This window comes from Leuciscus leuciscus (genome assembly GCF_965113295.1).
Source record: "Leuciscus leuciscus genome assembly, chromosome: 3".
NCBI classification, from domain to species: domain Eukaryota; kingdom Metazoa; phylum Chordata; class Actinopteri; order Cypriniformes; family Leuciscidae; genus Leuciscus; species Leuciscus leuciscus.
The window spans coordinates 60,162,361-60,178,125 of NC_138727.1; the positions used below are offsets into that span (position 1 = coordinate 60,162,361).

Here is a 15,765-nt window from a genome sequence, read left to right on the forward strand (position 1 = left end):
CCCTGTTCTGTTGTTTGTCTCATCGTGAAGTCTTGTATCGTGGTTCACTGCATTACTGAGCGTTTTCCCTGTTTTCTATTTTCCTGGTTTTTGAATTCTGCTCGTGTCCTGGTTTTCTCGTTCATGTCTTTCTCTCTGGATTTGTTAGTTTGGACTGATTTCTGTTCTCTGACCTTCTGCCTGCTTAGTGGACCATGACTTTGGATTGAGTTATAAACTGCACTTGGATCTTCTCTCGTTTCCACGACACCGACTCATAACACTATTTTATCTAATAAGTTGCATATTTGTCAAATGGTAAAAGTCAAACTTCTCAACCTCACTTGTTTTACGTCGGTGTTCGCCTCTATTCCGTGATTAAAAAACAGCTTCATTATCGTACGCGGTGGATGAAGTGATGAGTAGCATTTACATGTGCGTCTGACTCTGTTACTGACTCTGACTCTGAGAATCTCCTCCACAGTTGCACATCGAACCTTCAGTTCTTATTTATATTGTAAATATTCAAATATAACACCAACATACACGCCAGAGGCAATGAGGTTTAAGCACAGTTTTGACTCCTCCCCTTTATCCTTATATGGCGCTGAGCGCTGAGTGTCTGTTAGAATGAAAACAAAGTTTGCGGTTGAATCGTCATGTGAACAGGCAGTTCAGAGAGAGGGAAGATTTTCTGTGAGTAATCAGTTAAATTTAGATATGTTCTTCACACAACGAAGCGTATGGATGACGGTCGCGCTGAGGCTCGCAAATCACTAAAATATCTTTACAAACTCAAACAACATCTAACTAAGATAAATTATAGACATGCCTAAGTATGCAGTATATACATTATTATTAAACACCGACCTCTAAAACATGCTGAGATATCAAAATTTATTAGATTTGTATATTTTCAGAAGAAAATGTGAAAATAATGTGCTTGTGCAAAACTCTCCCACAATGCAATGGAGTGGTTGCCAGTTCTTCATGGTAAAATTGGGTAAACGTACAATCGGTTTATATCAAATGTAGTTTTACTAATCAAACTGCAGCCTTTCAGAATATAAAACATATCAAATTCATTGAGGGATAGTGTGATTTAAGGAGACAATAAAGCATTGAACTTTTTTAAAGTCTATGAAAAGATGCTGTGAAAACCTCTGGAGAATCTCTCTAGTGTTTGTGATGTCCTGTTCACCATTGCATTATTATAGATGTACAGCACCTTCAGTAAACACACACACATCTCTCTTATTGAACCCTCTGGCTCCATCTAGTGGCAGATAGAAGTTCATGTTCTATTGATATTATAATTCCAATGACTAAACATGACATTTCTTGGTTGTATGTAGTTGTGTTGTATGGTAGTTGACACAGAACATAATTTTCTTTGTGTTCTGAAATCATGAAATGTAAAAATGCAAAAAAAAAAAAAAACTTTGACCTAATTTAATAAGTACATAGAGCCTTTGTCCATGCAGATTGCAGTTTTTGATGACTAAATCAGAGATGAAAGGAAGGAAGCAGAAAAACTCAAGTTCACCTGTCATCAGTGATGCTGATGTTCCTCTGACAGCTGCTGTCCGAGGTGCTGAATCCACATCAAACCTTCATATTATTATTGTCTTTATGCATAAAGTATCCAAACAAATCCAGATGTTAATGTTTCCTCCTAAAAAGATGTTAATGTTTCTTACAAGTGATAAAAATGTTAAGAACCCAAAGTACCAGAATTTTTTTTTTTTTTTTTTTTCAACGTTTTTTTATACAGGCTCTAGGGAGTGAACTTACATGAAAATTATACTTTCGCCCTCTAGGGGAAGATTTGATGAAGCAATGGAAGTAGATGAAAACAAGTCTCAGCATTTCAATGTTTGTCCAGTTTGTGTATTTAAAAGGGTTATTTCACCCAAAAAGGAAATTCTGTCAGTAATTACTCACCCTCATGTCGTTCCAAACCGGTAAGACTTTAGTTCATTTTCCGAACACAAATGAAAATATTTGTACTAAAATCTGAGTGATTTCTGTCTCTCCATTGACATATGCCACTAACACTTTGATGCTTCAAAAAGGTAATAAAGAGATCGTAAAACTAATCCATATGAATTGAGCGGTTTAGTCAATTTTTTTAAGAGACTCGATCACTTTATATGATGAACAGATTTAATTTAGGCTTTTTTATTTTTAGCAAGTTTGCTTGACGTGTGAGAGCCAATGAGGTTCATTATCGTGTGTTACTGATTGACAGCTGCTGTCCGTGGTGCTGAATCCAGAACTGCCTGTTAAAGTGACAGAAGCATCAATCAGACTCAGACTTCAGCTGATGATCCTCTGAATGAGATGTTCAGATCTGAAGACATCTGAAGACTTCTTAGAGCAAAACAAGTTACACAACTTATGGAAGTTCATATGACAACAGTTGTATTTGGAACAATGTAAACGTATGATATTATTTTTATAGGCACAATGCATTTATCCTGCAGGTCATGACTGTTTCTCACAGCTGATAGAGATGTCAAAACCTCAAAGTATAAATGTCAAAACAAAAGTATCAGATGCATTTTCGATTTCCCAGAGAGAGAGGAAGATAACGCTATGTAATAAAGACATGAATTCACTCAAGATGTTCTCTGAGTTGATCAGCCTTTGTATCTCAACATTTCCTGATGTGTGAATTATGTTTTGTGGTATATTTTGAACTATATGTTGTTTCTATAATTTAACAAACACACAAAAACACACATGCACTGATGCACACACGCACAAACACACAGTTCTGCTTATTTGCTATTGGTCTAAAGTTAATCACTTTTTACATTTGGTTGATTTAATAAAATATTTTGTGAATACAACCTCTCTAAAGTTTTTTTTTGTGTGTGTGTGTGTGTGTGTGTGTGTGTGTGTGTGTGTGTGTGTGTGTGTGTGTGTGTGTGTGTGTGTGTGTGTGTGTGTGTGTGTGTGTGTGTTTTGATAGAACGTTTTGAAAACGTTTTGATAGAAGCAACTGGTCACATCCAGAAAAAAAAAATAAATAAATATATGGATCTCTATGGCCCTCTGCTGGATATATATGGTCACAACACTATTTCTATAACTAAATCATACAGGCCTTTTTCTGACCAGCAGAAATCAGCCTCTAACACCTAGATCAATATCCAGAAGCCACTCATATTTAATTTAGATCATCATTAAAGTGATTTTTTTCATAAAAATATTATATTTTATATGCAAGCTAATGGTGTACTTGAGGAATTCTGCGGTAAATTGGTTTAAAAAAAGACTTCATGTCTTCCAAAACATAGATGAGAAAAAAAAAGAAAAGAAAAGAATAAAATAAATATGATTTTTCTTACAAATCGCTCTATAAATGTCTGCGGTCGCACTGACCCTTAAGTTTACATAGACACCTATAGACACCTTACATAAATATACTGTCGCCCTCTAGAGGAAGATTTGAATAATGCAGATTAATTATGTTCAGTGTCATTTGTCCTTCTATAGAGAAGATGAGTTACAGGGATGGGCAACTTCGGTCCTGGAGGGCCACTGTCCTACGGAGTTTAGCTTCAACCCTAATCAAACACACCTGAACAAGCTAATCAAGGTCCTCAGGATTACTCGAAAATTACAGGCAGGTGCTTTTTTCAGGGTTGGAGCTAAACTCTGTAGGACAGTGGCCCTCCAGGACCGAAGTATGAGCTCTCAGTATCAGACACTGTAACCTCCACTAGGTGGCACTCTTTCAGTGTGATCAATGTAATATTCAGTCAGTGCTGATGGTGGGAGGAGCCAGTAAAGCTGATCATTACTGATAAAGAGCTGAAGAAAGAGGAAGGAACTAAAGCAGACAGATGTAGAGACAGAGAGATTCACACAGAGAACATTCAGCATAAAGAAGACTGAACTCAACTCACAATGAAGATCCTCCTCATCTTCTTCACTTTCTCCCTGATCTCAGGTCAGAGCTTTTCTCTTTCATCACTGCAGTAATGATGCTGTTTTCTGTTCATGAGGTTTCTGATCACAGTATCAATCTGATTGACAGGTGCAGTGAGATGCGTCAGTGTCACTGGATATTCTGGAGGAAGTCTTCTTGTTGATTCTGGGAAAACATGGTCCACTTACTCCACTAAATATATGGCCAAATTACCCGAGTGGAGAACAATAATAAATTATAAGAAACATGATAAATTGATTAATGAAGGACGATTCACACTGTTTAAAAACAATGAGGGAAAACTCATGATCTACATCAGAGAACTGAACCAACATGATACTGGAAGATACCAGATTACAGTTGAAGACCAGTGGACTATTTATATGACTTTGAATGTGGAAGAAGGTCAGACATATTAAGATTAAAGTTTTTGTTTAGTAAAACTGTGGACAATTTCAAAGCTTTTATATATGTGAAATCTATTTCTTTTCTTTTTTTTCTGAATTACAGATTCATGTTGTAAAGAGTCAAAGAGAGTGATGGTGAATATTGGAGAAACTGCAACCTTCAGCTGTGAATATTCACAGAATCATATTAATGATCCCAAGATCATATTCAAAGAAGGAAAAGACTCTATTGAGATGATCTACAGCAAATGGTATAGGAAAGAAAGATTCAATGTTTCTGATGACAGACATAATAAACTCATGAATGTGAGAATTACTGCTGTGACTCCAGATGATGGAGGAGTTTATTTATGTGGAGTTTGGATCTACAGACAATCGTACAGTTACTCCATTATTAATACTGTTCATCTGCACATCATGGGTGAATAGTTCATACTATCAATGCCATCTAAGTTGATATATCAGTATTTTTGTATTCAGTATTTGCTAGATGTTGCATTAGATGAAGACTGATTCAGTCAGATAATTGTGATTGACAGTTAAAGTGGGCGTGTCTAGAGTGACTGGCCACTCAGGAGGTCGTATGATGATCAAGTGTGAACATCCTCAACACAAAACCAAGCCAAAATACATCTGTAAAGAATCAGATGGATGTTCAGAGAGGAAGAATCCAGGAGTTCAGGATGAATGGATGGAGAATGGAGATGTTTCTTTATATGACGACACCAGAGGAGGAGTCTTGATGGTGTTTTTTAGAGAGCTGAAAGCTGCAGATGCAAGAACATACAGATGTGGAGTGAATGTGTCTCACTATACTGAGAGCTTCACTGAACTTCAGCTGGACGTCAGAGACGGTGAGGAACCAGAAATACTTTATCATTTATAAGTTATATGTTTTTGTTCTGATCTTTATGTAAATTTGTCCTGGTTTATAGGTGCAAAATTTCCAAAGACAAAGACTGAATCTGCTCATCTTGGTGAAGAAGTCAACATCACCTGTCAGATCCCAGAGGAACATAAAGTTCATTTCTGCAAAGAGGATGATGATCACATCTGTCAAAACATCAGCACATCTGCAGTGACAGAAATGAGTCCTTCATCTGAGAGAAATGAAGAGAGAGTTTTTACAGTGAGCATCAGTAATGTGAGCGTGAGAGATGCTGGAGTTTACTGGTGTGGAGCAGAAACCAGAGACACACATTTGACTTTCATCTCCCTGACCACCAAAATTCAGCTCAACCTCTTCAGTGAGTACACTCTAAAAGGTTTAACTATTATTTACTCAGTTTTATTGGTGAAACATTTTTACACTAAAAAAAATTGAGTAAATTTTAAAGCTGTGAAATCAATGAAATATACTGTATGAATTGAGTAAATGCAAGTAAAAAAAAAAAAGTAAATCTGAGTAACTGTATCTGGTACATTAACAAATAAAATTGAGAAGAAATAATTTAACATTTAAACATTTAAAAAACAATATTTATGAGTATTTTAACTGTTTTTATTTGAGTAATATTAACTTTTTTATTTCCTCTAAACCTTTGTAAAATAGTATTCCATACAACCACCAGTATACATGACATTGGCCTTTATTGTCGACAAGTACAGCAATACAGCATATTTTACACTGTTTTAACATGTATACAATATTGCCTACATTTAAACTCAATTTAACAAACATTTTAGAAGTAAAAATGAAACATTTAAACATTCAGGAAGCCTAATTCAAGTGTAATCAACCAGTCGGTTATCCAATTTCCACCGGATCAGCGCTGGTTCTCGTGCCGGAGACGGACTCGCGCTCTGTGGGTGAACTTCTATCTTCAGACCGCCCGTCCTGCGTTTCACTCATAGCCGAAAGATACTGCGAGCGACTGACTCCATAACCTGCCATTAAACAAACAGTGCACAGTTTTTATAATTTATAAAGTTTTTAATTATAGTCATTATAATTAGGAATAAAGTCGTGTGTTTATGCAAGGCGTTTCAATCACACGAAAAGACAGGCGTGACTCTCATTTAGGTGTTGAATTACGCCTCTGCATGTTGTTTTGCATTAAATAAAATTATTTAAAGCACAGTAATGATTTTATAGATACAATAAAACATTCACAAACCTGAATTTCACAGAGGAAATGCACCAATTTTGCGATGCTGAGAAGAGGAGAACTGTTCTGGACTGGAATGGAATTAAAACAGCGCGCGCTCACTCAACCATTGAGTTGTCCTCACGTCAGAGGGTGGGGGAGGGGTGCATTGTTTTAATTGAGTAAACTTACTCAATTTCTTAAGAGTGTTAAATATAATATAAATATAATATATTAATAATATTTTGTTTCTTGAAACAGATCAATTTAATTTTCCATTCTCAAATATTTTGATAAAAATGTCTCAAATATATTAAGTGTATTATAAAGAAATAATTGGTTGGTCAAATAAACCAATAAATTCTTTTAGTGAAATTTTTTTAAATATAACAGTAAATTTAAGACAAAATTAACTGTTGGATTTTTAGTCAGTTATTTTGGTATGTTTAACTCAAACAATCAAGTAAATGATATTCAGAGATTTTATCAGTTAATAAAGTTAAATATTACTGTAATATTTACTAAGCCACATAATTATTTTTAGAGTGTGAATTCAGATGATTTTATTGTAGTAAATACAGTATATTCAGAATCATGTGTGTTAAATGTCTGTGTTTGTTTGCAGTGGCTCCAGTAGTGAGACGTGAAGGAGAATCTGCTGAGATCTTCTGCCCTTATGATTCAATCTATAAATCAAAGTCAAAGTCTCTCTGTAAGGGGAAGTGCTCCACTAGAGATAGAAATACTCTCAATGAGACTGTGAGAGAAGAGAAAGAGACCAAGACTGACAGATTGACTCTGAATGATGACGTCACTGCAAGTGTCTTCACTGGGACCATCACTGGACTGACAGCAGAGGATGCTGGGAAATACTGGTGTGTAGTGACATTAGAGAGAGACGTGAATTATCTTCACACTCATCTGATCGTCATCATGAACGAGGGTGAGGAAGGTTTATACATCTGAATATGTGAAACTATGGCTGTGAATTGATGTTCTCATATTTCTAATATTTCCAGAGCTGAACTTGACTAAGTATGAAGGGGACGACGTGTCAATCCAGTGCAAACATCATGATGAACATCAGAAATGCTTCTGCAAAGCACATGAACCCTCCATGTGTGTGAAGGATGGAGTTTCATTGGAGACGATCAGAGATGATCGATTCTCTTTCAGTGATGAAGCTTCTACTGGAGTCTTTACTGTAAACATCACTGATCTGAGAGAAGAGGATTCTGGGATATACTGGTGTGGATCTCACATCACCACTAAAGTCACTCTCACTGTTAAAAAGGGTAAGGTTAAAGTTTTTTTTTATTATTTCTCCATTGTCTTTGGGCCAGATTTAAATGTTAATACACAGTATTAACACTTGAATAATTGGGCTGGATCTACAGATATGGCAATGGGGGCCACTAAGAAAACACACTAAGAAAAAGCATCGTCATATATAAATATCCAATAGCCAAAACTATTGACAGAGACAGCTGCAAACGGTCCTGTGCTTATTTGTGTTCACGCTCTGTAGTCTGAAGACTGTGAAAGCATTGTAGACAATCGTGCTGCAACTGAAGTGATTGACAGCTTCAGTCATTATAAAGGGAGTGCTCTTTTATAGTTTATAGTTCACATAAAAACACTGATGCCTACATTAGCCATCAAAATAGAACAAATCACCTTTTAAAAGTAACTTGTTGCTTTAAATAACAATTGTATCGATTGCATTGTTATGCTGATAGGTGGCTACAAATGAACGTATTTTTCATTGAATCATTCATTCAAGAGATTTGCTCAAAAATTCTGCTTCATCGAGTAATGAAACAAGTCTTTATGAGCAAGTCATTGAATCATTCTTTTAAAACTGATTTTTTAATTGATTAAACATTTTTAAATATTTTTTGGGTTAGGGCTTCCTGGTTAGAAGAGTTGAGAGAATTGTGAAGTGAGACAGTGAGTTTACGCACACACTCAGACGTGAGTGTGGGACACCAGCTTCTTGAATGCAGGCTGGTGTATTACCGAAAGCCATCAGAGGCAGACGGTTGGTGATAACTCCACTCCATTAAGGGGTTGGAGGGACACTGGAAGTCATCAGAGGCAGAAGGTGTTGGAATAACTCCTCCCTATTGAAGGGTAGGAGGTCATTAGGAATCCGGTACAGAGGCTGGAGTCAGAGCCGAGGCAGATCCTCACCGAGATGTGTAGGAGGAGATGCAGTGTGGCTGAAGAGATGCAGCGGAGGCGGGCCTGTGGAACTGGCTGATTTGGGAAGAGGAGGTGGGAGAGGGAGGCTGGGCGGGCACTCAGTAAACATAGGAAACTCAAGGCTGGGCAGGATCAGCGGGGGCAGGAGAGACAGGAGATTATCTCTTCAAAAAGTTCCAAACAGTTTCCAGAGTCCAGGCCATAGTCATCCACAGTGGCAGGGTTGTGGGCGGGGCTCCCCTCCATGCCCTCAAACTCCACAAGCACTCCTGTTGCTGGTTCGCACACCTGATCAGACTCTCCGTGTGACTCCTGCTCCGGGGCGATGTCTGGCGCAGTTTCTCTATGGCTTGTTCATCGCTGCAGGCCGATCTCCACAGTTTGCGTTGGGCTCTAGCGTAACCTCTGTGCAGCTTGCAGGGATGGGCTCTCTAGACTCTGGATTTGGATTTGGAGTGGGGCTGGTGATGTCCTCTTCGGTGTGGCAGATGGGGTACGGGGACCCACAGTTCACCAGCACCCACTCCACAATCTGCGAAATTCTCCTGAGGGCCCACACTGGGAAGGTTATTTGCGTATTGAGGCTTGTGTAGAAAAGACGCTCAACGGAAAGTTTGTGAGGCACGCCAGGTCTAAGAATCCACAGAGATTGCTGCCCCTGCTCCGTATGAAACTTTATGTCAAACTTTTCTTTTACGGAATTAAAATTAGGGCTGCTGTCAGATAATGGGTCACTGAAGGTTTACCAAACAGGACCAGTGCAGGACTCTGAACCACACCGATGTATTCTGGTGTATAAAATATGATTGCTAGCAGTGGACTGCCTTTCAACAGTGGTGCATCAGTGTGATGAGACAAAAAAACCTTATATAAAATTATTCACTTTATAACTCACTTAGAGCCGTTTCTGAATGAACATCTGACCACTTTCTAACCTGCCAGATTTCAGTATACTAACTTGTTCTCACTGGGTAAAAATGATAAACCTACCACTACACACCAATAGCCTAAATGCTGATGTTTTATATAGGCATATTTAAACAGGACTAGTTTACCCTGAGCTTAAGCAAATTCATTGTTCACATACGTGCACTGTGAACCATTACCATGAATTTAGAGGATTAAAGAGTATTATTTTACAATAAAGTATTGTAACCAGGATTTTGTTTTCCCATGATGTATTTAAAAAAAAAAAAAAAAATCAGAATGAGTAATCTGTTTCAATAATTATCATTGCTGAATGTAACCTATAAATAACAAATATCCACTTTTGGTCATGAATAAAATTTGTGAATTATTCTACTTTATGATGGTGGAAAATATATCACCTGATCATCTTTGTTTTTTGGCTTCCTTTGCAACAAAGTATGTGTTTTGGTAAACTCTGTTACAAAAACCACTAACTCACATAAAAATACAAGAATGAAACTGCCCAACTAAAGCAAACACAGATCACCATAATGGCGACCAAATATTTTGTATACATATAAAACATCAACATCTTGTTGGAAACTTGTATTCCTTCATCGAAGCAGAAACCAGGAGACTTGAGATGGATTTTATAAGCAGAAGAGATTTATTCTTCCATGTCTGTAGTTCATCAAGTCTGTAGTTCATCATCATCAAGTCTGACCATAATACAGTATTCATTGTAATTATACTTTTCAAAGAGGGGAGGGATTACATAGAGGTGGAGTCTCTGAACAAAGCATGTAAATTAAGTATGAACACACCCTACTCTGAGAGTGCTACCAGTCCAATTGAATCAGCATAACTTATTCAAATGCTGATACTGGCCAGGAACTCCGGTTCCAAGAGCCAATCCCAGAGCCATTAAAGACAAAAGGTGAACGTCTCCCCTACAGCTAATCCAATCAACCTAACGATTCATCGTCTAGGGCTGGGGCTCGAGCCATTAAAGACAAAAGGTGTGTCTGGGGCTACGGGCTGACAAAGACAAAGACAAAAGGTGACTTACAATAGAGAAAAACAGGACTGGCAGAAACTGTTGTTAATATTATCCTAACCTAACCTTAAAATGCTAACTTAAATGTACTCAACTTTGACTGTTGCAACCTAAATTTCATAAATTTTCATAAACATTTCATCAATTTGTAATACAACAATCTAAACCTCTGTTAATTCTCAAAAATAACTTAAGTAGACGTATGACAAAAATAAACTCAATCTGGTTAGTAATAAGTGAAGCTGGTAATGCTGTTTGTGGAGTTGTTTAATCCTCCTCTGCTGAGATCTTCACAGATTTAATGTCTTCTTTTATCTTCAGTTGATTTCATCTAAGGCTGCGGCTGAAGTCAGTTGTAGTTCTTGTGTTTCTATTTCCTTCAGTGATTCTGCTTGTTAACAGCAGGTGCTCATCACTAATGTTAAATTATCACTTAATTAATCACTTAATCATCTCATTAACTTAACTCTGATTAAGAGTTACTTTAACACTCTTTAGAGTGGGACCTTATGTGCTCTGAGCAGACATACTTTTTCTGTGTAGCCAAGTCAGAAGTGTGACAAATGAAAACTTAAAACTATGATAAGCTAGAAAATGAAATAATGTAATTGGCTGATTATAAGTTTGTCAAACTTTCTTAGCATGAATATGAAGATTTTATTTTAGCATTAAGTAATTCAATTTCAAATTCATAACTCTTTGTGTATTAAAGATGTGACATCATCTTGACTTGCAACACTAGATTTTATTTTCTTATAAGCATCATCTAATGATGCACTGACATTAATATTTGACATTAACAGAAACACTAACACTCAACAAATAAAAACATAAAGCAACATTACAATGCAGGAAGTGTTTAGTGTTTGTGATGGACAGGCTGTTCTCACACCAGCTCAAAACCACAAACAAATGAGCTGAAGGTTCAGAGTCTCAGTAAGAAACACAAAACTCAACAGAGACAAATGAAGAAGAACATGTTTTATGTGTAAGTCTGCAGAAGAGACTAAAATGCACTCTTGTTACTGCAGAATAATTCAGGTCCATAAAAAATAATAATGAAATGTGAAGCATGAACATTTACAATACTAAACTAGTTCCTTTATGACAAACATTGCACACAGAGTTCTATAAATATTTAATAATATAAAAAGTATATTTTTTATATATTTTTTAAATTTGTCATATGTACATGTTTAACAACTTGTTCCCTTTCAAGGGAACTCGAGCTGCGTCGAGACGTGGTGGGAACACCCTGCGTGATTGCGTCGTGAAGCACGTGTATAATCAGTCCAATGGAAAGACAAGACATCATAGGCGGGTGACGTCATCGACCAGGAAACTATAAAGCACCCATGAAAACAGACCGTGACAGCTTCTGTGCCTTCAGCAAGCGATCTGTGTATTCTGTCCTTGTCATATTTATTGTTGTCTGTTCAAGTTGCAATATATATATATATATATATATATATATATATATATATATATATATTATGGCAAAAGAGAGCAAGCAAGCGTTGTGTTGTTCCCTGCCCACGTTATATCACGGGTGGGGACACACACTTCAGCTTTGTGTTGCTTGTTTGGGAGTGGAGCATGCCAACAGTCAGTTCTCGAGGGGGCTGACTGTGAGCATTGCGAGAAGCTGTCCATGAGGACGCTCTGCTCCCGCCGGCCGTTCTTCGAGGAGGACGGTTCGGTGCGCGCCCCCCGAGGCGCGGGTCCCGCTGCTGCCGAGGCACGGCGTTGACGCACATCTCGGGGATCGCAAATGGTTCTAACAAACACCTGTTAGATCCAGTGCCTTATCTCGGGGAGAAGCACGCTCTGCGGTTTCTCCTCCCCGGGATGAGGCACTCATGGTGCGATTTTACAGTTCTGAGGAATTGGTATCGTTAGTGTTTTTGTTTAAAAAATAACATTTATATATATATTAAAGGAGGTTTTATCTAGTGCTGTTGCTAAGTTAAATATTACTGGCCAGCCAAACATATGAGAGTGAAAATATAAGGAAAACTCTATATCTCAGCCTCCTCATCGGGGAGTGACGTTTTTTCCCTATCTCCACACTGAGGTGTCGAGATCGTGGAATAAACCGGTTTCTATTTATGTGTTTAATCCCTAAACTTCTACTATAGTAATGTTATGGGTATTAAGTATCATGGTATGACAGTGCCTCGGGTTAAAGAGACGCTTGCGAGCTATCTCTCTCCCGGGTCGGCGTCATCATAACCCCGACGTTACCCACCAGACATCATAAATAATAGATAAATATTATTAGGCAGCACTGGTAGGTAACGTATATAAGGACATGGATGAATGTGAGGATGTCAGCACTTACGTTATTCGAGAATTGCGTCGCGCAACAGATAAACTATATCTGGGAGGGACGGTTTTGAGAAATCGTTTCTCCTCTGCGTCCTCTGGGTGGCGACTCTCTGAAGAGGGTCGTAGCGCTGCCAGTTCGGTTGTTTCCTGCTGGTGGCCACGGAGTGATATATATATATATATATATATATGTATATATATAGTTTTTCTGATGTAAAGAAAAATTAAGATAAAATATGTCTGTTCTTCTGGACGCTCCGCTTTAAAAAAAACGAAGAAATAAACTCTTCGCCACATATTTCTCAGTGGGTCCTGCACACTATAGAAAAGGGTTTCAGAATTCAGTTCGGTTCTCATCCGATTTTCTAGGGGTCCTCCCCACAGTGGTGGACCCCGAGCAGGCTCTGGTTATGGAGCAGGAAGTACTGACACTTCTGCAAAAGGAGCTATAGAAGGGGTTCCTCCTCCCAACAGACAGTCAGGGTTTTACAGCCTTTACTTCATTGTTCCGAAAGAGGATGAAGGGTTGCGTCCTATTCTAGACCTGCGTCAATTAAACAGCAGGTTTCAGAATCTCAAGTTCAAAGTATGCTTACACTAATATGATTGTGTCACAGATTCAGTTCAAGGACTGGTTTGTCACAATAGACTTGAAGGACGCTTACTTATCTATCCATCCTCATCACAGGAGGTTCCTGAGGTTTGCTTTCGGGGGCAAAGCATACCAGTATCGGGTTCTTCCATTCGGCCTAGTTTTATCAACCCGCACCTTTACAATATGCGTGGATGCAGCTCTAGCTCCTCTGAGACTCCAGGGCATTCGCGTATTATACTTTATCGACGATTGGTTAATCCTAGCTCAATCTGAGCAGATGGCAGTTCGGCATCGAGATGTTGTTCTGTCTCATTTAAGGATGTTGGGGTTGCGGCTTTGACGTAAATGGGGTAAAACTAGGCCAGTCACTCACTGTGGAACAGTTTCAGACTGTTGGGTCTCATGGCAGCTGCGTCCAACGTAATTACTTTTGGCCTTCTGTACATGAGAACCCTGCAGTGGTGGCTCAGGACAAAGGGGTTTTCTCCGAGGGGAAATCCATTTCGCACGATCAAGGTCACGCGGCGATGCCTTTGTGCCTTGGTCATGTGGAAGAAACCTTGGTTCCTCGCCCAGGCCCAGTGTTGGGAGCTTCTTGTCGACGCATAATGCTATCGATGGATACTTCCCTCACAAGTGGGGGGTGATCATGAGTGGTCGCTCGGCGAAGGGTCTTTGGCAGGATCATCTTCCTTTTGGCACATAATTGGCTAGAAGTGATGGCGGTATTCCGAGAATCTCAATACTTCCTGTCAGACCCGAGAGGTCACCATGTGCTTGTCCTTCCGGACAACACACTGATGGTCTCGTATATCAGAGCAGATATCCTGTTGAGACAGGGACTGAGGCCCGGGGAATGGAGACTTCACCCCGAGGTGGTGGAGCTCCTTTGGGAGAACTTTGGTCAAAACTCAAGTCTACCTTTCGCATCGTTTTATACAACGCATTGCTCTATGTGGTTCTCACTGACGCATCCAGCTCTGCTTGAACTGGATGCAACGTATTAGGTGTGGTTGAGGCTACACCTGTACGCATTTCCTGATATCTTTACTCCCGGGAGTTACTCTCATCCGGAGTTATGGATACTGTGGGCTCGGTCTCTGAGGGGCCCCAGCTCATAGATTCAGGTCTCTCGACTGAGGTCGTGGAGACCATACTCCAGTCTAGAGCTCCCTCCACGAGAAGACTGAATATGCATTGAAATGGAAACTGTTCTCTGCCTGGTGCGGAGAACGCCTTCTGAATCTTGCTAACTGCCCTATGGTACAGTACTTCTGCAATGAATGTTTCTTTGCTGGGTTATCTCTGAGGAGAGATCCTTATTCCGTCTTCTCCGTGGTACATGAGGCTAAGGAGGCCTGCACGTACTTGAATTTGCACCTGGTATGGTGATAGTCTTTCTTCACCCCTTGCCGGGTTGTATTCCTACTAAATTTGCGGGTCATTTGTGCTGCAGGCCTTTTGTCCTCCACCTTAATACCCCAGATCAGGAAAAACTTAATCTGTTTTGCCCTGTCCGGGCTTTGGATGCTTATGTCCACAGAGCTGCCCTGTGGCATATATATAAGAGCAGTTATTTGTCTGCTTCGGGTTACCTAAGATAGATTGCCCTGCATCTAAACAGATAATGAGCAAGTGAGTAGTTGAGGCTATCTCACTTGCTTATGAAGCGGGCGGACAGCCTTCACCTTTGGCTGTCCCGGCCCATTCTACCAGGAGTATGGCTGCCTCTAAGGCTTTATTATCAGGAGTCTCACTCTATGACATCTGTAATGTGGCAGGCTGGTCCTCACTGCTTGTTTCCTAGTGTGTGCATGGTCTTCATACAGAACAGGCATTTGTCATATGGCATCGTGGGTATAGGGTTCCCACCGCGTCTCGACGCAGCTCGAGTTCCCTTGAAAGGGAACGTCTCAGGTTACCTATGTAACCCTGGTTCCCTGAGAGGGAACGAGATGCTGCGTCGCCTTGCCATACTCCCTGCATGCCTGTGATCGACTTGCTTCGGCTTTTCAGAAGCTGTTGCGGTCTGTTTTCATGGGTGCTTTATAGTTTCCTGGTCGATGACGTCACCCGCCTATGACGTCTCGTCTTTCCATTGGACTGATTATACACGTGCTTCACGACGCAATCACGCAAGGCGTTCCCACCAGCTCGAGTTCCCTTGAAAGGGAACCAGGGTTACTTACGTAACCTGAGACGTTTTTGGTTGTTTTTATTTTACTCTTTAATAATTGGTCGAAAACCGACTCCATACA

At 39.4% G+C, this 15,765-nt stretch overlaps 1 protein-coding gene across 1 annotated transcript; it reads left to right on the forward strand.

Moving 5' to 3' along the window:
• Positions 1-3,850: 3,850 nt before the first annotated feature.
• Positions 3,851-5,760, forward strand: LOC309494748 (polymeric immunoglobulin receptor-like; the record flags this gene model as incomplete). Its single annotated transcript, XM_082164159.1, has 6 exons — positions 3,851-3,940; positions 4,028-4,324; positions 4,430-4,747; positions 4,866-5,180; positions 5,262-5,573; positions 5,723-5,760. The coding sequence occupies exons 1-6, from the start codon at positions 3,898-3,900 to the stop codon at positions 5,758-5,760; spliced, it is 1,323 nt and encodes a 440-aa protein (XP_082020285.1). The 5' UTR covers positions 3,851-3,897.
• Between the last annotated feature and the right edge of the window lie 10,005 nt (positions 5,761-15,765).